The sequence below is a fragment of the Gambusia affinis genome, linkage group LG18, assembly GCF_019740435.1.
Source record: "Gambusia affinis linkage group LG18, SWU_Gaff_1.0, whole genome shotgun sequence".
In the NCBI taxonomy this organism is placed as follows: domain Eukaryota; kingdom Metazoa; phylum Chordata; class Actinopteri; order Cyprinodontiformes; family Poeciliidae; genus Gambusia; species Gambusia affinis.
The window spans coordinates 1,216,558-1,241,802 of record NC_057885.1 but is presented as its reverse complement, the minus strand read 5'-3'; the positions used below and the strand labels follow the sequence as shown (position 1 = coordinate 1,241,802).

At 43.0% G+C, this 25,245-nt stretch overlaps 1 protein-coding gene and 1 long non-coding RNA gene across 19 annotated transcripts in view; one reads left to right on the top strand and one right to left on the bottom strand.

Moving 5' to 3' along the window:
- ank2b (ankyrin 2b, neuronal) overlaps positions 1-25,245 on the bottom strand; it is a 174,834-nt gene that overhangs the window by 85,750 nt on the left and 63,839 nt on the right. For 14 of the 18 annotated variants that reach the window (XM_044097114.1, XM_044097110.1, XM_044097109.1 and 11 more), the window contains 6 exons: positions 24,293-24,394; positions 14,947-15,045; positions 11,460-11,558; positions 11,219-11,317; positions 10,885-11,070; positions 2,239-2,262 (listed from right to left, as the gene is read on the bottom strand). In XM_044097114.1, the coding sequence (XP_043953049.1) occupies positions 2,239-2,262; positions 10,885-11,070; positions 11,219-11,317; positions 11,460-11,558; positions 14,947-15,045; positions 24,293-24,394 (609 nt within the window). The remainder of the gene's footprint in view (positions 1-2,238; positions 2,263-10,884; positions 11,071-11,218; positions 11,318-11,459; positions 11,559-14,946; positions 15,046-24,292; positions 24,395-25,245) is intronic. The other 4 variants (XM_044097111.1, XM_044097116.1, XM_044097123.1 and 1 more) reach the window with 1 other exon arrangement.
- Positions 14,284-15,625, top strand: LOC122820000. The gene is made up of 3 exons (XR_006368708.1): positions 14,284-14,365; positions 14,967-15,076; positions 15,198-15,625. It is a non-coding gene; the product is annotated as an uncharacterized LOC122820000 (long non-coding RNA).

Sequence of the window (25,245 nt, the reverse complement as noted above, 5' to 3'; positions counted from 1 at the left end):
CTATTTGCAGCATACTTTATTTATATTTAACTTAATACATCTGATTGTGTTGTAATTATTTAATTAACAACCAAAGTCAAGTTTTTATGAACTAGAAATGACCTAAAAAAAATACTTGACTGAAAGTTCCTGGCTACTGCTTGTTTTTTGTTTCTCTGCTCAAACTTTGACAAAAAATATGAAATGCAGTGATAATTTGTTCATTGTTTGCAATAGAACATTTGCAAGGCCACACCATCAGGCAGAGTGCAGTGGTCATAAATTAAATTTAATTATATCATAGAAGTCCAAATATTGTACCACAAACAAGCAAGGAGGTATAACAATTAAAAAAATATATCCTTGAATAAAAATGAGCATACTACTCACTCATGGTGATGTTTCATGCAAATGGAAAAGCTAAAAACTAGCCAAGATGTGCTCAACTGCACTGAAAGCAGCCTCATACTTGATGAACTGACGTTTTCACCTTAAACATCTTAAAAATAATTTTGGTCCCCAATAAAAAGATGGTTTAATAAATTGCCGCTGGCAGCACAATGCATTGTGGGATACTTTGCTGGCCAATCCCTACTGTCACAATGTCCTAAAAAAAATCAATTATTGCAACCCATAAAAACAAATGAATTCATATTGTGAAATTTAAGTATTACAAATAACTTCATAGATTTTGTTTAGCTGTACATAAACTACAAAGTCACATTAATGACAGCTGGTCTATTGGTGCCTGGGAAGTCTGATGTCTTATGGGTAATATTTGGTGTTTTGAAATACTGAATGAAACAAGATTTTTTTTTGTTGTGTGGATGAACTTAAGTGTAATAGAAAATCTGATTTTAACTATTTCCTTTTAATTTGATCTTAACAAGGACAAATAGTATTTTGTGTATATGAGTGTGAGAGAGCCTGTAACTATTACTGACTGATGTGGGTTTCCAACAAAAAGTCTTAACTGAAAATCGTTCTTTCCAATGAGGTGAAGGGCAGTTGCATGACACTGGATAAAGATGTGGCGCTGTTATCCACCTAGTAATGGGGATAAGTTCAGACTTGGGCTGTGTTCTTTTTTGCTGACTATATAATCATGTGATCTGTGTTGTTGGGGCTCTTCTACTGTATTCAGTGAGATGGGTCTTTGAACGCTTTTGCCTTTGAATAAAAATAAATACAAGGATTAATCTTTCTCTAGTTATTGGAACAGACTCTCGTTCTTTGATAACTGATGTTTCTACAACAAAAGATAGGCTCTTGGTACTTAAACAATTTATTTTCTGAAAAAAAAGTAACAATGTCTTGTATCTTTAACAAATATTTGTGACCTCAATACTATATATATTTGTGCAAAGATACTAACTTGAATTTTTATTGTTGATTTCACAGATTCAGTTATGTTAAATTTACTTCGCCACAGAACCATTTTTCTTAGAATGTTCTATGGAATTCCCAATGCTTGGTCTCTGATAATTGTGAAAAAACTGTTCCTGGAATGTTTCACAGTATGGAAATTAAAGAATGTAGCTGTAATTCTGAGCTAGCTGCATCCTTCAGCAAACTGGGGAAACTGACCCTTCACTCTTCATTTTTACCTCAAGTTAAAATGATCTTTCTCCAAACCCTACTGGGAAATAAAGTTTGAATTTAAAATATTTCAGTTTCATTTTGGCAGCTTTGGTCATTCATTAAAGCACTTGTGTAATATTATTCTATCAGTCATGCGTCAGTACATTGCTTCTACTTTAACTTTTCACCAACTATTAGTGTGACAAGAGAGACCATGCAACACCAACAGAAACAGACATGATCGATTTATATAACAGAATAACAGAGAGCTGTCTCAAGAAGACATCAGCACAATATGCATCAAATTAGGACATCACAGAAAGGAAGTGCATTCATTATGTTACTCAGAAATGCTTATAATATTTTAAAATGCACTGAGAATTCCAGATGGAAAAATGAATTTCTCAGGGGAGTAAACATAATAAAGGAAAATAAAGATTCAGTGACATTAATGCAACGTAATGACATTTGTGGACTGTGCAGGGGATGCAACTTTAGCCATTCCTGTCAGCCATACGTAGTGGAATCTGAATAAACCGTACCAAATCAACTGAAACAGAGAAAGTATAAAATGACCCAAATGATGGTTACTTTGCAAGACAAGATACGGTGGTGGACAGAAAGAAAAAGGGATGATAAAGAAAGAAATCTGTGTGAATTAAAGGGGGATGTGTATACCTCAGTAGTCCTATTGACCATCATCTGTTGCAGAGGGAATGAGGGAGGGAAAGACCAGTTCAGTTAGCTTTGTTTTACACATAACTCCACTGTAGTCCATGCACAGCAGAGGATGCTGTGCAGCCATATTCTAATCTGGGCAGTGACGTGGCTAGAGTGGCTTATTTTTTTTCCCTGTTTCAGATACATCCTGTGATTTGTCTTTGAAATTGATTGATATTTATTAAGTCAAAATTTATCTCACCAACATATATTATAGTGAATAGACTTAACTACTGCATTGGAATGCTACAAATAATTATAATGTAGAATATTAACTATTTTAAATTACAGGTTGCTTTCCCACATCTCAAAGATGATTTTCCTCAAACGCAAATTTTTAGTTTAGCATTTTTGCTAACTTTGAAAACATTTAGTGCACTTCACTTTCCCTAAATCAATTTTTCTGGATAAATTTGAAAGCGCTAATTTACTTATCTGTTTTGTAAACTTTCAGCTGAATAAAGTTTGGTAACTGTGTTGCTTATCGACTGTTAAGAATTTTTAAATTTTTTATATTCATGCTCTTATATTTAACCCTCCTGTTATGTTGCGGGTCAATTTGACCCGTTTCAAAGTTTAAAAAAAATAAAAAAATAGTTAGAAGTATTTTTTCTGCATGAAACTTTTTCTATTTGTCTTAATAGGTGCACTCTATGTATATAAAAAAAAAATTTTCATTTTACACACTTGCAGCCCCCTCTGTGTCTATTTGTTACATAGATACTGTTCGGGTCAATTTGACCCGGCATACAAGTTGAAGGGTAAAAAGTTTTAAAAAATGTCCAATTCTGTTTGTTTCCTTGCACCTATGAGACATATTTCACCACACACACACACACACACACACACACGCACACACACACACACACACACACACGCACGCACGCACACACATGCATGCACACAAGCCTACATTCTCACTATTCTCTTTACTTCACAAGGAAACTGAGAAAGCAGGTGTTTATAAAACTTTTGACGGGAACCTTTTCTCTTTTCTGTTCCCGTGGAAAAACTCCACCCACACTGAGTGACACTCACTAGAAGGGGAGGGGTGGGAGGGCATAAATACTCTCTGCAAGGGAGTCCTAAACACATTACACACTAAAGGTACATGTGATATTGTCACTGTCAGAGGTCAGGAAATGAGCAGCAGGAAAAAAAAGATGACAGCCCTGGAAGCTCTGGAACTTCTTGTTGATCATGACAGTGAAATAGAAGAGGAGGTTTCTGAAGCTGAAGACAGTATTGAGGTCAATTCTGAGTCTGATGATTCTGATTATGAAGCAATTGATGAAAATGATGTTCATGTTTCTCAAAGCAAGACATTCATGTCAAAAAATGGTGAAATTCAGTGGTCTTCATCTCCAACTAAGAACAGTAAATGTGTCTCAAGTTCAATTATAAAGATCACCCTTAGAAATCCATCCATCCATCCATCCATTTTCTTACACCCTTCTTCCCTAATGGGGTCGGGAGGGTTGCTGGTGCCTATCTCCAGCTGCGTTCCGGGCGAGAGGCGGGGTCACCCTTAGAAAAAAATTTTAAAATGTAATGCAAAAAAATTTACAAAAAATCACTTTCAAAGATAATTAGTGTTATTTTGTGTTTAGGTTTTTCAGTGGGCATAAAAAAAATTGTAAATCACATTTTTTATGTCCAAATGAGTAAATTGTCATCATTGATCCTTTATTTGTGAGGAATAAAAAAACATAATTGCACAAATATTGATTGGAATGGTTAGTATAGGAGTTAATAATCAGACACAAAAAAGATTTGGAGGATTTTTTTGGTTTCTGACACTATAGCATGACTAAACACTCCCCGGGTCAAATTGACCCGCGAACATTATTGCTGTACCTCAGAAACGAACATAACAGGAGGGTTAAGCAGGTGAAGATTGTCTATGCAGCAGTTCCTACCAGGTTAGAGGTCAACTCATTATACCCTGGTTCCTGGAATATTTAACCCATCTTGTCTTGATAGGAGCTGTCAGTCCTCGGTACAATTGCAGATTTGCAGCAAATACTTTTTACAATGCAAGAAGACAAACGTTCATATACGTTAAAAGTGAGTATGACTAGAAAGATACCAAATATTGCTTTATGGAGAAGGTATGTGTCTAATCATTAATAAATATGGAGACAATGATGCACTGTCAAAAAAATTATAATTTAGCATCTAGTCTTTTGCACGTTTTTAAGGCTGCTCCAGTGTAGGGGAAAAGGCCATTTATGACATATAGTGGGTAGGGAAAGTATTCAGACCCCTTTAAATTTTTCACTCTTTGTTTCATTGCAACCATTTGCTAAAATCAAAAAAGCTCATATCTTGACAGAAAACCCCCCCAAAAATGTAGACATTTTGGCAAATTTATTAAAAAAGAAAAACTGAAATATCAAATGAACCTTCAGACCCTTTGCTCAGTATTGACTAGAAGCACTATTTTTACAACTGGATTTGAGGAACTTCTGCCATTCTTTCTTCAGATCTTCTCCAGTTGTCAGGTTGGATGGTGAACATTTTCAGGTCTCTCCAGAGATGCTTAATTGGGTTTAGGTCAGGGCTGAGTCTGGGCCAGTCAAGAATGTTCAGAGTTGTTCCGAAGCCACTCCTTTGTTATTTTAGCTGTGTGCTTCAGGTCATTGTTTTGTTGGAACGTGAACCTTCAACCCATTTGAGGTCCTGAGCTCTCTAGAAAAGGTTTTCTTCCAGGATATTTCTATATTTGGCCACATTCATCTTTGATTCAACTGTAACCGTCGTCCTGTCCCTGCAGCTAAAAAACACCCCCATACTTTCGCTGTTGGGATTGTACTGGGCAGGTGAGGAGCAGCTTCTGGTTTCCTCCACACATATCGCTTAAAATTAATGTCAAAAAGTTCAATCTCTGTCTCATCAGACCAGAAAATCCTATTTCTCATAGTCTGGGAGTGTTTCTTGTGTTTTTATGGCAAATTCTATGCAGGCTTTCCTATGTCTTGCACTGAGGAGAGGCTTCTGTCGGGCCACTCTGCCATAAAGCCCCGACTGGAGAGCTGCAGTCATTGTTGACCATCTCCCTACTGCTTCGCTAGAGCTCAGTAGTGACCTTTGGGTTCTTCTTCATCTCTCTCACCAAGGCTCTTCTCCCACGATTACTCCGTTTAGCTGGACAGCCAGTTTGAAGAAGAGTTCTGCTCGTCCCAAACTTCTTCCATTAAGGATTATGAAGGCCACTGTGCTCTTAGGAACCTTGAGTCCTGCAAAAAGTCTTTTGTAACCTTGGCCTGATCTGTGCCTTTCTACAATTCTGTCTCTGAGCTCCTTGGGTAGTTTCTTCCACCTCCATCCATCCATCCATCCATCCATCCATCTTCTTCCACTTATCCGGGGTCGGGTCGCAGGGGTAGCAGCTTCAGAAGGGAGGCCCAGACTTCCCTCTCCCCAGCCACTTCTTCCAGCTCCTCTGGAGGAATCCCAAGGCTTTCCCAGGCCAGCCAAGAGACATAGTCCCTCCAGCGTGTCCTGGGTCTTCCCCGGGGCCTCTTCCCGGTGGGACGTGCCCAGAACACCTCACCAGGGAGGCGTCCAGGAGGCATCCTGACCAGATGCCCGAGCCACCTCAACTGGCCCCTCTCGACGTGAAGGAGCAGCGGCTCTACTCTGAGTCCCTCCAGGATGAGTGAGGTTCTCTCTCTAAGGGAGAGCCCAGCCACCCTACGGAGAAAACCCATTTCAGCCGCTAGTATCCGTGATCTCGTTCTTTTGGTCATGACCCACAGCTCATGACCATAGATGAGGGTGGGAACGTAGATCGACCGGTAAATCGAGAGCTTTGCTTTTTGGCTCAACTCTCTCTTCACCACGACAGACAGGTACAGCGCCCGCTTGACGGCAGACGCTGCGCCAATCCGCCTGTAAAATCTCTTGCTCCCTTCTTCCCTCATTCGTGAACAAGATCCCGAAATACTTAAACTCTTCCACTTGGGGCAGGACACCCCCGCTGACCCGGAGAAGGCACTCTACCCTTTTCCGGCTCAAGACCATGACCTCGGATTTGGAGGCACTGATCGCCATCCCAGCCGCTTCACACTTGGTTGCGAACCGCCCCAGCGAGAGCTGCAGATCACGACCCGATGAAGCCAAAAGGACCACATCATCCGCAAAAAGCAGAGATGCAATCCTAAGGCCACCAAAACGGATCCCCTCAACACCTTGTCTGAGCCTAGAAATTCTGTCCATAAAAGTAATGAACAGAATCGGTGACAAAGAGCAGCCCTGGCGGAGTCCAACTCTCACCGGAAACGAGCCCGACTTACTGCTGGCAATGTGGACCAGACTCTGACACCGGTCATACAGGGACCTGACAGCCCGTATCAAAGAGCCCGGTACCCCATACTCCCAGAGAACCCCCCACAGGTCTCCCAGAGGGACATGGTCGAATGCCTTCTCCAAGTCCACAAAACACATGTAGACTGGTTGGGCGAACTCCCAGAACCCTTCAGGATCCTGCTGAGGGTGTAGAGCTGGTCCTGTGTTCCACGACCAGGACGACAACCACACTGCTCTTCCTGAATCCGAGGTTCGACAATCCGATGGACCCTCCTCTCCAGAACCCCCAAATAGACCTTGCCAGGGAGGCTTAAGAGTGTGACCCCCCTATAATTGGAGCACACCCTCCGGTCCCCCTTTTTGAACAGGGGGACCACCACCCCGGTCTGCCAATCCAGGGGAACTGCCCCTGATGTCCATGCGATATTGCAGAGTCGCATTAACCAACCCAACCCTACAACATCCAGAGCCTTAAGGAACTCCGGGCAGATCTCATCCACCCCCGGGGCCCTGCCACCGAGGAGCTTTTTAACCACCTCTTCCACCTCATGACTCTCATTTGCTCTGAGCTGCACTGTGAGCTGTGAAGTCTTATATAGACAGGTGTGTGCTTTTCCTAATCAAGTCCATTCAGATTAATTAAACACAGCTGGACTCCAATGAAGGAGTAGAACCTTCTCAATGAGGATCAGAAGAAATGGACAGCATGAGTTAAATATGAGTATCACATCAAAGGGTCTGAATACTTATGGCCATGAGATGTTTCAGTTTTTCTTTTTTAATACATTTGCAGAAATGTCTACAATTGAGCTTTTTTCTGTCAAGATGGGATGCTGAGTGTATTTCCATGAGAAATTATATGAACTTTTTGATTTTAGCAAACGGCTGCGATTAAACAAAATGTGAAAAATATAAAGGGGTTGAATACTTTCTGTACTCACTGTAAATCCTGCTGTATGAATTCAGGAAAAGTCAGTAATCTGATCAACACGTCAGGAGGGAGGAGGCATGGGTCAATTTCTAAACTAGGTATTTTCAACTTTTGTAAATATTGCCTCTATAAGCTCCTGACAGGTGTGCTAAGTTTACAGACAAATTAGCTTGACTTGAACTAGTAGAAGCCATGAATAAACTGGCAAAAACAACTTGGAAAAATAATTTCAGTTGCTCTGTTCAATACTCCCATCTTCCATTTCCAAAGTATACATCATGTAACCTAGAATGATTAAGTGATGTAGATGCAAAGGGTCAATATGTGCTAGGAAAAACACATATTTCCAACTTCTTCTGAAGTACTGTATAAACTCCTGAAAGGATCTTGTCAGGAACAAGCTGTGTAAGGAGGGGAGGTATTGTGTAAGCTCCTAAAATACATTGCCTTTTAATAGCATTTAATAGCTTATTTTTATGCTCTAAACTTGCCCATAGTTTGCAATCTATTGTACTTGCTATCTATTTATGTATTAAGATACAATAAAGGCTATTTCTATTCAATTCTATACTGTAAATTATCTGTGTTACAGGAGAGAATGTTCACTAAAGTAACTGATAAATTCTGGGAAATCACTGTGGCTTTATGAAGTATTACTACTAAAACACAACACTGATAGGATGTGATGTAGAAAAGCATCTAAAATTAGAGTTGAGTTGCTAAATAAGCAACCTGGCTGGTATCACTCTGGTTATGACACTGGCTTTGGATAAACAGGTTCTACATCTTCAAAATGAGAAGTAACACAAATATCTTTTTACACATGAAAACGTATGATACAAATTTAACTGGAATAATTGTATTCTATAAACAACATAACAATATCTTTGTAGATTAAAACTATAAATGTAGGATCGATTTCAAACTGTAAGATAAAACTTGTTTTTTGTGGACTTTTTTCAGAACAAGTTTTTTAATGCATGCATATTGTTTGTTTTATATCTTCTCATTTCATTGAATTTGGGCTAAGATAAATACAGAAACAAAATACAAAAAAGTAGACTTTTCAGCACATTTAAAGGAAACGTCATTGATTTCCTTTCAGACTGTTTTCTAAGTTGTGGTCAATATTTCTAAGAGGCTACGAAAAAAATAAAAATAAAGAAGAAATATGTATTTACAAATTAGACCGCTTTTTAATAAATAAATATCTTATGATTTTTTTGGTTACTAAAGTAAATAGATCAGCTGAAGTTTTTTATAATTACTGTCAGTAACAGTAACTGTTAAGAACTTGTTTTTCAGCAGAAATTTATGAGGTGCTTCAATGTAGGAAGACTGAATGGACATGTGGGTTCTGATATAAACCCTCTTCTAGCCACGTGACTTAAAACACAAAACTATGTCAGAAAAAAGTCCCGACTAAAAAATATTACATACATATCATATTACATTATTAATATTCTTGTTCCATCAACTGGTATGTAAAGCCCCATCAACTTCAGGTTGTCTTCCTAACCCCTCCCACCACTAGCTGATGGTCCAAAACATTTGTTAGGATCATCTGTCCCAGAGCTGTTAGCATGCAGCCTTAGATACAACCTGCAGACAGTGGCACACTCCATGCACTGGACATTGCTACACTTAGACATCGGTACAGCAAGGAAAGGGAGGAAGGAGTGATGAGGGGAAGTGTGTGAAAGAGAGCATTTAAAGAGAAAAAAAGGAAAAGAAGGAGAGACCCAGTTAGTGGCAGGACCAGGAGTGACGTGGCAGGCACAGCGACACTGAATGACAGAAACGGAGAGAGAGAGATGCATAGAGACTGATGGGAAACCAGACACTATACACATTTAAGCAGATTTGTATCAAAAACTACATCACAACAAATTAGAGGTGCTGGCATTAACTAAGTATAGAAACCTTTGTTATACTATTTAAACATGCTGTGATCAGTATCTGGATAATATGCTAATTTCAAATACATTCTGTTTATCATTCAACACTTAAGAGAAATAAAAGAAAGAATGAATCAGTTCACGTTTGGCCTGGGTTGAACTAATCTGAAAGGAAAAGCAAATGTGTTGGCAACGACAAGAAACAATGATTGCTGAATATCTTGGGTCTGATTACGTCCTGTGGTTTCATTTAAGCTCTAATGACTGGATCAACGCTGCTCAAACCCATTGTAGTTGTAAGAAACAAGAACCTTTTAGATCAAAGCTGTTTTCCTTCTTAGATGGTTTGCAGTCATGTGGGTATCAACTTATGTAGCAAATATCTTATTTGCAACTCGTAGGTGCAAACAGAGCTGATTGTGAGTTTTGAGTGACACTTTAATGGTTCCCTTGTATGAGCCCATTAGAGGTGAGTGTAGTTTTTAAAAGACACCTTTAAGACATCTGTGTGAGTTGTGCGACCTCATTATGTAAAATGTAAGGCAAAAATATGCTGTGGAAAACTGAAATATCTCTGAAAGGTCCCAAGAGTTTGGCACCGAGTGGAGTTTGTGAGTAGGTGTGAAGTAGGGGATGATGTTAGCATTATTACCAGCCTGTTGCTCTTGGTAAAGCTAATTCTCAGCTCCTCGACTCAGGAACTCTAAAACCTATTTTTTGTTTGTTTCACATGGTTTTGATGTTATTGGTAATTACACCTTTTTAATAATACTTTTAGAATGGCAGAATGCTACACCTACAAATGAACCTTAATTTGTTCATGTTTTTAGCATGCTGAATGATCCATCCAGGGATGAAGAGCAAATCTGTATCTGCAATGTCAGCTTCTCTGATAGAAGCACACACTGACACAAGACGTAACCAGCTCAGTTTGTAGAGTTGTGGAAGGCCAAGATAGATTAAAGACAGGGTTGTTTTTGCAGTCATATTTACATCCTTATGAAAATATTTCTTTAAGATGAGAGATTACATTCATACAAAAGCATCAAACAAACTATAGCATAATGCCCATTTCCCTCTGGCTACAACTATACATGTATATGATCAAGACTGTAGATAATGATAACTGTAGGTACAAGTAATCTCATTACTACTTATCCAGATACCGACCACAGTTTGATAGATGAAGGAAAATAGTTATCACTAACGTGGTGAACTGCTACTGTTAGTGAGCAAAAGCTGCTCGCACTACCAGGAGACTCACAATGGTCCAATGATGACTGACTACCAGATATAAAACCAGGAATGTATCAAACAGTTCATTTCAACATAATAGCGCTGCATGTTTCACTTAGTTCTGTTTACCCTCCATATAAAACACTGACAAAAGCACCAAGTACCACATGAGCTGCTATACTTCCACACATGCCAAGCCTAACTCATCACAATGAACAATGGCCATACCTTCGACTGGACATCAGCATTGTGATCATTCTGAAGTAACAGGGCAGCTGACTTGGTATCATCCTTGCGTGCGGCAATGTGCAAGGCAGGCAGGCGAACCTTGCCTTTGGTATCGTTTTCCAGTAAGATGGAGACCACCTGGTTGTGTCCCTGCTGGAGGGCAATTGCCAGGGGTGTAAAACCATCCTAGATGAGGGAAGATGGAGAAAAAATGTGGTGGTTATTTACCACGTATCCATGCACAATACTTACAAGAAATACGATTAATAAAATATCCACAAAAAATGATGGTGGTTTGAACAGTTGGCAAAAAGAGAAACCTCAGATTACTCACTTCTGTTGCAATGCTCTGATTGCCTCCATTCTCAAGCAAGTAGCGCACCACATCCATGTGATTCTCCTGGGCTGCCATGTAGAGAGGAGTGAATCCATTCTGGAAATCCCAAACCTTATGGTTACTCATAAGGTCTTACACAATTATTTAGTAATTCTCAAAAAAGTTACAGCAGTAAGGTCCTGGCTTGAGAGAGAAATGTTGGAATCAACAGCTGTGGAAGATGAGAACAGGGGTAGACCTGAGACTGTGAATTGATGTCAGCTCCTCGTTTGGTCAAGATCTTCACAACTTCTGCCTGACCAGCCAGAGAAGATATGTGCAGGGCTGTGTTTCCTTTCTGAAAAAACAGGAAATAGGTTCAGCTGAGAAGGATTTTTTTCCTGACTTCAAATTAACATTAACTGCTGAATGCAGCAAATATTAATAAGCACATCAATGAGTACTGGTCAAGACAACAAGGGTAGGATACAGATAAGACTATCTCTTCCACACAATTAAATGGCTCTTCTCAAGCTTTATTCTTCTATTATTTTTAATTATTTTAACATCCAAAAGGCAAAACTGTATGCTCTGTAAGTACACTGTATGTACAATTGTTAGGCAAGTTTCAGTCTGGACCATATGATCATTTGAGTGCATATTTTCTAACTCCAAGCTGTTTAAACTTGAATGCCTGTTGAATATGAACACATCAGCTGATGTGTGTTTGTTTAATGAGGGGGTGGGGCCAAGAAGATCAACACCCTATATCAAGATGGGTATAATTATTAGGCAGCTTCCTTTCCTCTGGCAAAATGGGCCAAAAAAGAGATTTAAGAGACTCTGAAAAGTCCAAAATAGTAAAAAGTCTTTCAGAGGGAAGCAGCACTCCTGAAATTACGAAGATATTGGGGCGTGATCACTCAACCATCAAACATTTTGCAGCGAGCAGCTAACTGGGTCGCAAGAAACGTGTTGAGAAAAGAAGACGTAAATTAACTGGCAAAGATTTGAAAAGAAACAAACGTGAAGATACATTATCTTCCAGTACTGCCATTTTCCATGACTGCAACCTGCCTGCAGTGCCCAGAAGTACAAGACGTTCAGAGACATGGCCAAGATAAGGAACGCTGAAACCCGACCGCCATCGAACAAGACACACAAGTTGGAACATCAAGGCTGGGCCAAGACAGATCTGACGACAGATTTTTCAAAGGTTTTATGGACTCATGAGATGAAAGTGACTCTTGACTGACCAGATGGATGGACCTGTGGCAGGATCAGTAATAGAGGCAGGGCTCTGGTATGGGCTGGTATTATTAAAGATGAGCTAGTTGGGCCTTTCAGGTTGAAGTTGAACTCAAATCAAGTCCTAAACCTACTGCCAGATTTTTGAAGACACTTTCTTCAAGCTGTGATACAGAAAAAAGTCTGCATCTTTCAAGAAGACCATGATTTTTATGCAGGACAATGCTCCATCACATGCATCAAAGTACTCCACTATGAAAGGCCTTAAAGATGAAAGAATAATGAAGTGCTCCCCTTCCTCACGGGACCTAAACCCCATTGACAACCTGTGGGCCTATCTCAAACAGGAGAATTATGGTGAAGGAAAACAGTTCACATCTCTGATCAGTGTCTGGGAGGCTGTGGCTGCTGCTGCACAAAAAGTTGATGGTCAACAGATCAAGAAACTGACAGACTCCATGAAATGAAGGCTTAGAAGTGTTGTGGAAAAGAAGGCTGGCTATAAAGGTCTCGGATCCATCCATCTATCCATCCATCCATTTTCTGAACACCCTCCGTCCCTAACGGGGTTGGGAGGGTTGCTGGTGCCTATCTCCAGCTGCGTCCCGGGCGAGAGGCGGGGTTCACCCTGGACAGGTCGCCAGTCTGTCGCAGTAAAGGTCTCGGATTTCTTTTTTAAATGTCAGAAATATTTGTCAATTTTGAGTTGTACGTTTAGAATTTTCACTTTAACGGATGGCATTAAATAAGTGAAACAGGAAAGTTTTCAGTTTTATTTAAGAGATAATAATAACTATAATAATATAAAAATTCTGCATACTAGTAGTTGCCCAATAATTGTGTACACGAAGATATTGTCCTAGAAGAGGAAAAAAAATTACTTTTATAAATATTCAGGTTTGAGAGGTTAATAATATTTTGGATCAATCAAGAGCGCTGTAGTTGCTCCACAATAAAATTAAGACAGTACCTTGTTGAATCTACAGTACAGACCAAAGGTTTGGACACACAGTTGTGTCCAAACTTGTGGCCTGTACTGTATGTCATGAAGGATTAAGGGAGTTCTGAAGGCAAAGGGGGTCCAACACAGTATTGGCAAGTTGTACCTATTAAAGAGGCCGGTGAGTGCGTCATTTTTGTCCATGTTAACTTAAAAATAAGCTGTTATGGGTTAATTTTCTAACCTTCAGAAAAATAATTGTTAGGGATGCATAAGTATGACAATTTGTGCCGATTCTGACATCCAATATTAATACTGCTGTTATGTGCATATTTATCAATATTTCATTTTATTAAATATTTTTGTCGACTACCTGAATAATCAACAGATTACTTGAGTGCTAAAATAATTGCTTCATTGTAGGCTTTGTTTAAACAGACTGGACAACTCTTAAACTGATTGTGTCACACAATCAGTTTAAGGTTATGAGTCTTTGCCAAATCGCCACAACTGAATAGTGAAATTAAACTCCTATGACACCTTCACCAAATCCACAAAGGAGAGAATCCACTTCCAGTATCTCTCACAAACACAGTCTGTGTCATAAGATACAGTGAGAAAAAGTTTACAGTTGGATATACTAAAGACTACATGCTCACAGTAATCTTTTGTGTAACTTTAAAATTTTTCCTCCATTTAGAAATACTTTCCTGCATAATGTTTGCTAACCCTTACACCAGGGGTGTCAAACTCCAGTCCTCGAGGGCCGCAGTCCTGCAGTTTTTAGATGTGCCACAGATACAAAACACTGGAATGAAATGACTTAATTACCTCCACCTTGTGTAGATCAGTTCTCCAGAGCCTTAATTATTCTATTCAGCTGTGCTGCAGCAAAGGCACATCTAAAAGTTGCACGACTGCGGCCCTCGAGGACTGGAGTTTGACACCCCTGCCTTACACTTTGAAGCATCATCAAGGTTAGTTGCAACATGACAAACCGGATGTTACTCCTTCTCTAGTTGCAACTTATGGCAAGATATGTATTCTCTTTGGAGGGGCCAGGCCCCCAGCCACTGGCCCCACTTTACGGATCATTTTCCTTTAACCCTCCACCTTTACTCCAGAGCTCTGCTTCAGGAGTGAAAACATGCAGACCTTGTTTTTCTCAATGAACAACATCTGTCGTAACTGCAGAGCAAATCTCTTTGAAATGAAAGATAAGTTGATTTAAACGGGACTAGAAGTTTTTTAAAAAGGAAGCTTGATAAAGACAAACTTGTCTGTCTGGTGTCAGATTTCAGACTCAGAGGAAAGATCAGCGGTCATGGAGCAATAGGTCAAACTCAGCCAAAGAACTGAGCTCAACTCTGCAACAAGCCAACAACAACATGTTTACTGCTATGTTGAAACAGTGAATGAAAACAGATGGCTTATCTATAGAACATTATTACATGTTACAGATACATATATTACATATTACATGTTTACATAGATATGTAAACATGTACAACGACTACTGCTGATGTTAGATGTTATGCATGGATATATCATATCTTACCTTTGTGGATGAATCCACAGATGCACCCCGATCTAACAGCTCCTGGACCAGATCCACATGACCTTCCTTGGCAGCCAGATGCAGAGCATTCAGACCATTCTGGGAATAAAAGAAAGAAAGATCAGAGCTTGTAAGACATGGCAACGAGAATGTAGAAAAACTGTCATATTTGGACAAAATACTTACAACTTTGTTTTCTAAGTCTATCATTAAAGAAGCGTGATTGTCATCTTCTGTGTCCATCTTTCTAGGACACAGTGTGAACAGCTGCTTATCAACGTCAGATTACATGTGGAACCTTGTAATGCTGCAGAGGACCAGAGCGTTTACTGGGAATGGAGCTATAAATAGTGGAGTGTGTTTGTGATTCTGTGTGTGCAGATACACACACAGTTACGCACAAACTATAATATCTGAACTAAAATGTTATTGCAGTGGCACTGATCTGTGACATGTAGAGCTTTAAACAAAGAATGAAATGGGCACATCCTATTGATATGAACCTTGTAGTAGTTTTTAAGACCTCTATTAATATCTTCAGTGTACACAGCAGTGTCATGTGATGTTGGAGCAGCTCACAAATGACACAAACACAAGAATGATACTAAGGATAAGAAAAAGGGAGTGTGATTAAAAAAAGTGTGATTGTGATGTGTGATACAACATTAATGTCACTTCTTCTGAATCCACCTAATTCAGAAGATCTATGTGTGCTTAGAAACGGAAAGACTCAGTCAGTTTCTAAGCACTAAACTTAGTGCTTAGTGCTTTAGAGTATCAGCTAATTTTGAAAACATTTAGCACACCTAGCTTCCCCTGAATTCTATTTTCAGATCAATTCTAAGGTGTAAAGTTTCAGTTGAATAAAGTCTAAGATTTTGTTATGGACTGTTAACAATTATTTGGGTAATTATAAACCCACAAGAACAAAATAAAACATGGACAGTAGAGAACAAGATGTAATCATGAAGAGAATATCTAAGGCCATTATAGAACATGTAAATTATGTCAAAATTATATTATACTCGAGTATAATAGTTTTTCAAGGACACCTCTACACAAATATAATTTGAACTGAAGTTAGCACTTTAGTTTGTTAGTATTAATTTCTGCTAAATACCATGTTGAGTTCACACTTTTGCAGAACTAACATTTATGATTACTGCTTAGGGTTAGAGAATCTAATTTCTTTGTTAGTTGTGCCCAAAACTACTAACTAGGAATATTTACATCAGTAACTTTTTGGAGAAACTATAGAAATAGTCTTACTGGACCTAACTAGTCTAGATATGTCTACTTTTTTGAGGTAATGCTACTTAAGCTTGAGAACAATTTATGGCTACTATATCAGTCTTTGCTGCACATCACCATAACCCCTACAATGAAACATGGATGGTGTAGAACACAGGTGTCAAACTCCGGTCCTCGAGGGCCAGTGTCCCCCAACTTTTAGATGTTGTCATAAGGTGTGGGGGTGGCGGTGAGATAAACGCAGCAGACCCAGAAGTGTGGTGATGAGGCGTTTAATAATGACCAATAATCCAGAAACAGTCCATAGACCTGGCAGCTCTGCTGAGCGGAAGGCTAATGCTCACAACAGGTAGCACAGGAAATCACAAGGACTAACCAGCAACTCAAGGAACTAGACGAGACAAGACGAAGACGAAACAAGACGTAGGACCCGACCAACACACGGAGACACAGGTGACATTAAATACACAAGAGGTAATCAGGGAACAAGATACACCTGGGGACTAATCACGGGGAGACAGGACAACACAGAGACTCAGACACACAAGAAACTAGAAATAAATACACCAAAAAACATAGAACCTGACAGTACCCCCCCCTTAACGGGCGGCTCCCAGACGCCCAAAACGGAAACACAACGAGGGTGGGCGGCGGGGAGCAGGACGGGGGGTCCCAAGTCCATAATCAACAACAAACAACCTAGTAAATAGGCGAAGACACGAGGGTCCAAAGTCCAAAAAACAAAACAAAACAAACCCAACTGGGTGGGCGGAAGCACAGGAAGGCGGGAACCACGGAGGCGGTCCGGCGGCCGTCCGCGGCGCAGGAGGCAGGAACCACGGAGGCGGGAACCACGGAGGCGGGAACCACGGAGGCGGGAACCACGGAGGCGGGAACCACGGAGGCGGGAACCACGGAGGCGGGAACCACGGAGGCGGGAACCACGGAGGCGGGAACCACGGAGGCCCGGTCAGCGACGAGGAGGAGTCTCGGGAGGAGCACAAGGAGTCTCTGGGGTCTCGGGAGGAGCACAAGGAGTCTCTGGGGTCTCGGGAGGAGCACAGGGAGTCTCTGGGGTCTCGGGAGGAGCACAAGGAGTCTCTGGGGTCTCGGGAGGAGCACAAGGAGTCTCTGGGGTCTCGGGAGGAGCACAAGGAGTATCTGGACTGACACAGGGGGGCTCTGGACTGACACAGGGGGGCTCTGGACTGACACTGGGGGGCTCTGGACTGACACTGGGGGGCTCGGGGAAATCACTGGGAGGCTCGGGGAAATCACTGGGCGGCTCGGGGAAATCATTGGGCGGCTCCGGCCGCGGAAGCGTCGCTGGCGGCTCCGGCCGCGGAATGGCTGCTGGCGGTTCCGGCCGCGGAATGGCTGCTGGCTGCTCCGGCCACGGAAGGGCTGCTGCTGGCTCAGGAGGCACTGGAGATGACGGGACTGGGGTGGTGGAACGGGAGGACAGAGTTTTGGGTCTGGGAGGCAGCGGTTCTCCAGCCATGACTGCTAGCGCTGCCTCACGCTCCCACTCTGCCTCCCTCTGCAATTCCACCAGCCGCGGGTGCGGAAAGCGCGGAACCCAGTAGTCCAGCAGCAGACCCAACCGGATGGCGAATCCGAGCCATCTCCAGGCAGCGTACGGCTTGGCCATGGCCTCCTCATACTCGCGTATGGTTTCCATTAACTCCTGCATCTCTTCTGGGTCCATGATGGAATGCGTGCCTCACCGTGTGTTGGTCGGGTCCTTCTGTCATAGTTTCTAATAACTCCTGCGTTTCTTCTGGGTCCATGGTGGTAGTATGGCGGTGAGGTAGACGCAGCAGACCCAGATGTGTGGTGATGAGGAGTTTTAATGATAATAAATATACAGACAACAGTCCACAGACCTGGCAGCTCTGCTGAGCGGAAGGCTAATGCTCACAACAGGTAGCACAGGAAATCACAAGGACTAACCAGCAACTCAAGGAACTAGACGAGACAAGACGAAGACGAAACAAGACGTAGGACCCGACCAACACACGGAGACACAGGTGACATTAAATACACAAGAGGTAATCAGGGAACAAGATACACCTGGGGACTAATCACGGGGAGACAGGACAACACAGAGACTCAGACACACAAGAAACTAGAAATAAATACACCAAAAAACATAGAACCTGACAGTACCCCCCCCTTAACGGGCGGCTCCCAGACGCCCAAAACGGAAACACAACGAGGGTGGGCGGCGGGGAGCAGGACGGGGGGTCCCAAGTCCATAATCAACAAAAAACAACCTAGTAAATAGGCGAAGACACGAGGGTCCAAAGTCCAAAAAACAAAACAAAACAAACCCAACTGGGTGGGCGGAAGCACAGTAAGGCGGGAACCACGGAGGCGGTCCGGCGGCCGTCCGCGGCGCAGGAGGCAGGAACCACGGAGGCGGGAACCACGGAGGCGGGAACCACGGAGGCGGGAACCGCAGGAGGAGTCTCGGGAGGAGCACAAGGAGTCTCTGGGGTCTCGGGAGGAGCACAAGGAGTCTCTGGGGTCTCGGGAGGAGCACAGGGAGTCTCTGGGGTCTCGGGAGGAGCACAAGGAGTCTCTGGGGTCTCGGGAGGAGCACAAGGAGTCTCTGGGGTCTCGGGAGGAGCACAAGGAGTATCTGGACTGACACAGGGGGGCTCTGGACTGACACAGGGGGGCTCTGGACTGACACTGGGGGGCTCTGGACTGACACTGGGGGGCTCGGGGAAATCACTGGGAGGCTCGGGGAAATCACTGGGCGGCTCGGGGAAATCATTGGCTGCTCCGCCGCTGAAGCTGCCGCTGGCGGCTCCGGCCGCAGAATGGCTGCTGGCGGCTCCGGCCGCGGAATGGCTGCTGGCTGCTCCGGCCACGGAAGGGCTGCTGCTGGCTCAGGAGGCACTGGAGATGACGGGACTGGGGTGGTGGAACGGGAGGACAGAGTTTTGGGTCTGGGAGGCAGCGGTTCTCCAGCCATGACTGCTAGCGCTGCCTCACGCTCCCACTCTGCCTCCCTCTGCAATTCCACCAGCCGCGGGTGCGGAAAGCGCGGAACCCAGTAGTCCAGCAGCAGACCCAACCGGATGGCGAATCCGAGCCATCTCCAGGCAGCGTACGGCTTGGCCATGGCCTCCTCATACTCGCGTATGGTTTCCATTAACTCCTGCATCTCTTCTGGGTCCATGATGGAATGCGTGCCTCACCGTGTGTTGGTCGGGTCCTTCTGTCATAGTTTCTAATAACTCCTGCGTTTCTTCTGGGTCCATGGTGGTAGTATGGCGGTGAGGTAGACGCAGCAGACCCAGATGTGTGGTGATGAGGAGTTTTAATGATAATAAATATACAGACAACAGTCCACAGACCTGGCAGCTCTGCTGAGCGGAAGGCTAATGCTCACAACAGGTAGCACAGGAAATCACAAGGACTAACCAGCAACTCAAGGAACTAGACGAGACAAGACGAAGACGAAACAAGACGTAGGACCCGACCTACGTCTTGTAGGTCGGGTCCTACAAGACGTAGGTCTTGTAGGACCCGACCTACAAGACGGTGTCACCTGTGTCACGGAGACACAGGTGACATTAAATACACAAGAGGTAATCAGGGAACAAGATACACCTGGGGACTAATCACGGGGAGACAGGACAACACAGAGACTCAGACACACAAGAAACTAGAAATAAATACACCAAAAAACATAGAACCTGACAGTACCCCCCCCTTAACGGGCGGCTCCCAGACGCCCAAAACGGAAACACAACGAGGGTGGGCGGCGGGGAGCAGGACGGGGGGTCCCAAGTCCATAATCAACAAAAAACAACCTAGTAAATAGGCGAAGACACGAGGGTCCAAAGTCCAAAAAACAAAACAAAACAAACCCAACTGGGTGGGCGGAAGCACAGGAAGGCGGGAACCACGGAGGCGGTCCGGCGGCCGTCCGCGGCGCAGGAGGCAGGAACCACGGAGGCGGGAACCACGGAGGCGGGAACCACGGAGGCGGGAACCACGGAGGCGGGAACCACGGAGGCGGGAACCACGGAGGCGGGAACCACGGAGGCGGTCCAGCGGCCGTCCGCGGCGACGAGGAGGAGTCTCGGGAGGAGCACAAGGAGTCTCTGGGGTCTCGGGAGGAGCACAGGGAGTCTCTGGGGTCTCGGGAGGAGCACAAGGAGTCTCTGGGGTCTCGGGAGGAGCACAAGGAGTATCTGGACTGACACAGGGGGGCTCTGGACTGACACAGGGGGGCTCTGGACTGACACTGGGGGGCTCGGGGAAATCACTGGGAGGCTCGGGGAAATCACTGGGCGGCTCGGGGAAATCATTGGGCGGCTCCGGCCGCGGAAGCGTCGCTGGCGGCTCCGGCCGCGGAATGGCTGCTGGCGGCTCCGGCCGCGGAATGGCTGCTGGCTGCTCCGGCCACGGAAGGGCTGCTGCTGGCTCAGGAGGCACTGGAGATGACGGGACTGGGGTGGTGGAACGGGAGGACAGAGTTTTGGGTCTGGGAGGCAGCGGTTCTCCAGCCATGACTGCTAGCGCTGCCTCACGCTCCCACTCTGCCTCCCTCTGCAATTCCACCAGCCGCGGGTGCGGAAAGCGCGGAACCCAGTAGTCCAGCAGCAGACCCAACCGGATGGCGAATCCGAGCCATCTCCAGGCAGCGTACGGCTTGGCCATGGCCTCCTCATACTCGCGTATGGTTTCCATTAACTCCTGCATCTCTTCTGGGTCCATGATGGAATGCGTGCCTCACCGTGTGTTGGTCGGGTCCTTCTGTCATAGTTTCTAATAACTCCTGCGTTTCTTCTGGGTCCATGGTGGTAGTATGGCGGTGAGGTAGACGCAGCAGACCCAGATGTGTGGTGATGAGGAGTTTTAATGATAATAAATATACAGACAACAGTCCACAGACCTGGCAGCTCTGCTGAGCGGAAGGCTAATGCTCACAACAGGTAGCACAGGAAATCACAAGGACTAACCAGCAACTCAAGGAACTAGACGAGACAAGACGAAGACGAAACAAGACGTAGGACCCGACCAACACACGGAGACACAGGTGACATTAAATACACAAGAGGTAATCAGGGAACAAGATACACCTGGGGACTAATCACGGGGAGACAGGACAACACAGAGACTCAGACACACAAGAAACTAGAAATAAATACACCAAAAAACATAGAACCTGACAGATGTGCCTCTGCTGCACCGCACCTAAATAGAATAATTAGGTCATTAGCAAGACTTTGGAGAACTGATCTACACATGGAGGAGGTAATTAAGCTATTTCATTCCAGTGTTTTATATCTGTGGCACATCTAAAAACTGCAGGACAGCGACTGGAGGACTGGAGTTTAACATCACTGGTGTAGAATCATGATGTGGAAAGGCAAGGTAATTGCTTAAAGGTTACATTTCCAATGGACTTCAAGAAGCACCAAATGGGGAAAGTTATCTTCATGTTTCTCCTTTGGGTATAGAAATTCCGTAAAGAAAAAAAACTGTAAGACTTTATTTGACGGGGTATGAATGACATGACACTGTAATAAACAAAACATAACACCCACAGGTGCTGGAACAAGGGGTCCCAGGGCCAATTGACCCCCCCACACACATTTTATAGCCCTGCCCATTCATTGGTCCCGCCAGACATTTACACAGGCTGCACAAAACTCTGACAATCTGTGACTGACATCTCTGTGTTTGTATGCAGTCAGAGGTACAGATAAAACCTCCAGCACTGAGATCTGGACCAAATCTAAGGCTCCAGATCATAACAGTCAAAGGTTTACACACATGCAGCAGCTTCGGGTCGGGTTGGGGTCATGAACCGATGTGACATCTGAAAAAAGGTTTGGACTCTGATCCCGTCCAGGTCTGAACCAATTCTGCCTAAAAATGTAATGAGATTTCTGTATTTGTCACCATTCATAAAACTGTGATGATGTTTTCTTTCTAATGGCGTTGGGATGAAATAAAATGAAAGGACATTGGACCCATGTCCGTTTATGGGTCCGGACCAAATGCTCACCCACACTTTGCCCAGAGCAGATCATTTTGGCTCAGGCCGAAAAATAATTGTGTAATTATTTATTTTTTTTCCTCTTTGCTCTTCCAAAAGCCAACCAGCCATTAGTAACCATAAATACTGATGGCGACTGATGGTTTTCAGATCTCTGTTGGATGTTGAAATTCATTAATGTTTATTCATGGTATTTTTTTATTTTGTTTTTAATGCAAAAATATTGACATCTCCTTCCCACACAATTTGTGGACCATGCAGAAAATATAATCTGCGCTGGGTTTTGGTTTCAGACCCAGAGCATCCAGATAGCGCTGCCGCCGCCGCCATCTGTTTTGTTATTATTTTTTATAATATTTGACCAGTTGTGATTTTTGTCATATCTATCCATCCTGCAGCTGTACTGTGTTTATATTTTGGACTTGTAATAAGTAGCTGAGCACAGGGCGCCTGCAGCTGTACACATTGTGTACCTTGAGATTTTCCTTTAAGTAAAACAGAAAAGAATCATATTTGATTTTTTTTTATCTAACCCTCTTTACTATTAACAACATTTAGGAGAAAAAAAGAACTATTGTGTCAAATCATCTTGTACATAGTGAGTCAGTGTGAGTCCTGGAGGTCCACACAAAGCCTAAATATTATTGGTCAGTTTACTTTTGTAAATTTGGCGGCTTGGCACTTTTTCTGTGAGCTAAAAATGAGTGAGTGGAGTTTGAATCCTCCCGTAGTTCTAAAACCTTTTTATTGTGTGCAGTTCTCTGGCAGGTCTCCGGTTTATGAGCTTTGTGTGTGTGTGTGTGTGTGTGGTGTGGCGAACTGAAAAGCTGACGGTCACCCGGTTGGACAACTGTTTAACCCGCTACTGGTGCGTTCACACCAATGTTGTAATGATGACAAAGCCTTCATACAGACATGCTGCTTTAATACCATCGATCTGTATGATGTTTTTCAGCATACATATATGTAGTCTTTTTTTTAAACTGTAATGATGGATTAGTAGGAAATCATAACACTGACTTTTATATTTTGAACTTTATTAACACGGCAAGTTACAAATAAAATTACAAAAATGCAAGACACAATAAATGTTCAAAGGAGTGGGAAGAAGTATATACTTATTAAAACCCACTCCTCCAGAAACATCACAAAATGATTTCATCCTTTTTATATGTATTGTATCAGTATACCTTCATTCTACTTTCATAACAGCTGTTAGTGGCATAACAGCTGTTATTAGCTGTTATGATAATAACAGCTCTAATAGAATTAACAATGATAATAATAATGTTGACACTAACCATGCTGTGTAACAACAACATCAAGACAGTTCTTGATAAACCTATGTTTGGACATAGTTTTAATTCCACAGTCAATCATTAAGTTATAAAATAGCAACATAGGAGTGTGTACTGCAATTCTTAGTACTGTTTCAGCAGGCCATTTCAAAAACAGTGCAAGCCCTTGCTGCATCTCCTGCTGTTGTATATTTATGTCTGTGTACATCAGTTGTACTTTGCAATTTTCCATCAGTTCAACATTTTGTAAAGCATGTTCTAAGCCCTTTGTATTGCCTTGTTGCTAAAAATGTACTATATAAATCAAATTGCCTTACCTTACTACAGTTTAAAATGTCTTCAAGGGTAAGAACGATCAGTGCCAACATCAGGCCTACTACATTAGCTGATAAAATAATCCTCCACACATCACAGAGCCAGTGGCAAATTTCACACTTCCATTTCATGTGAGTCTTGTTTACTTGCTGTTGCTAGGCCAGGCCTGTTTACACACCATCAGGTTTCAGCTCTCTCCTTCACTGGTGCTGGGAATGTTAATGGGCTTAGAGGAGACTAGATAATGACCAGACCTAAATAAAGAATCTCTCTGAGTCAACCAAACTTCTCATCATTAGAGAAGTAAAAACAAGTCTGTAAACAGAAGTAATGTACCTAGTCGGTACTGGGTAGGTGTGAAGGAAGTTAGGCTCAGATGACAGTGCATTAAAGTTGCCATAAATACATTGGTGGGTGAGTGGATGGATGGATGGACGGATGGAGTTCTATTTCTTACCTGGTTACAGGTGCTGATGTCTACACCGCCTTTAAGATATTCCAAAACTTTGTCGATGTTCCCTGCTCTCGCTGCTCGCAGAAAACTGGTGTTGCTATCCGACTGAAAGAGACAGCAAAAAAACATACAGAACATATTTAGGTCACAGAAGAGTTGGTTAATTTAGCTGCTGTACAAATTTTAGTCACTTTTTATTAACAGACATGAATAATCTATACAGGTGAACACAGCAAGTTACAAATAAAATTAAAGCTGCAACCAGCCTCGAATGGCCCTCGCAGCTTTACGCCGCTCAGGCCTATTGGGTCCCATCACCGCCACCCGATTGCCACTGCGGACGCTCTCGTGTGGTTCCCCCACTCGATCACAAGGCAATACACATCGATGCATTCAGCAGCACTCCCTGACAACACACCCAAATCTGGTGCAGATTGACTGTTGTGGAGGAGATATAGCTGATGGATTAACCTGGGGGCACAGTGGACTAAAATTACAATGTAATGCTATTGGGCTCTTTAGTGATTCACAAGAGTTAATCACAACACGTTGGGTATAACTTGGATGATCCATGTGTGACTTAGAGACAATCGTATGCAAACGGCAAGGGAGTGAAAATCGCCATTCTGCCACGCCCATGGGCGTAGGTTTGGATATGGACGGTCGTGACATGTCACGACCAATATTCAAGGGATATTAAATAGTCCCGACCAATTTTTGCCATATTAATAAAAAAAATAAAAAAAACACGTGTATTTTTTTAACAAAAACAAAATAAATAAACGAAAATCTACATTGATTAGTTTAATATTTCAATATACTACGCAGTGGTAGCATTCATTTTAAAATTCGCTGTTATGAACTATGATGACCAATGCCGCTATTGGCTCAAAGAACGTGGATCTACGTTCTTTGATTAGCTGCAACAGGCGGCGGCCAGCTGGCCACACGCGGAA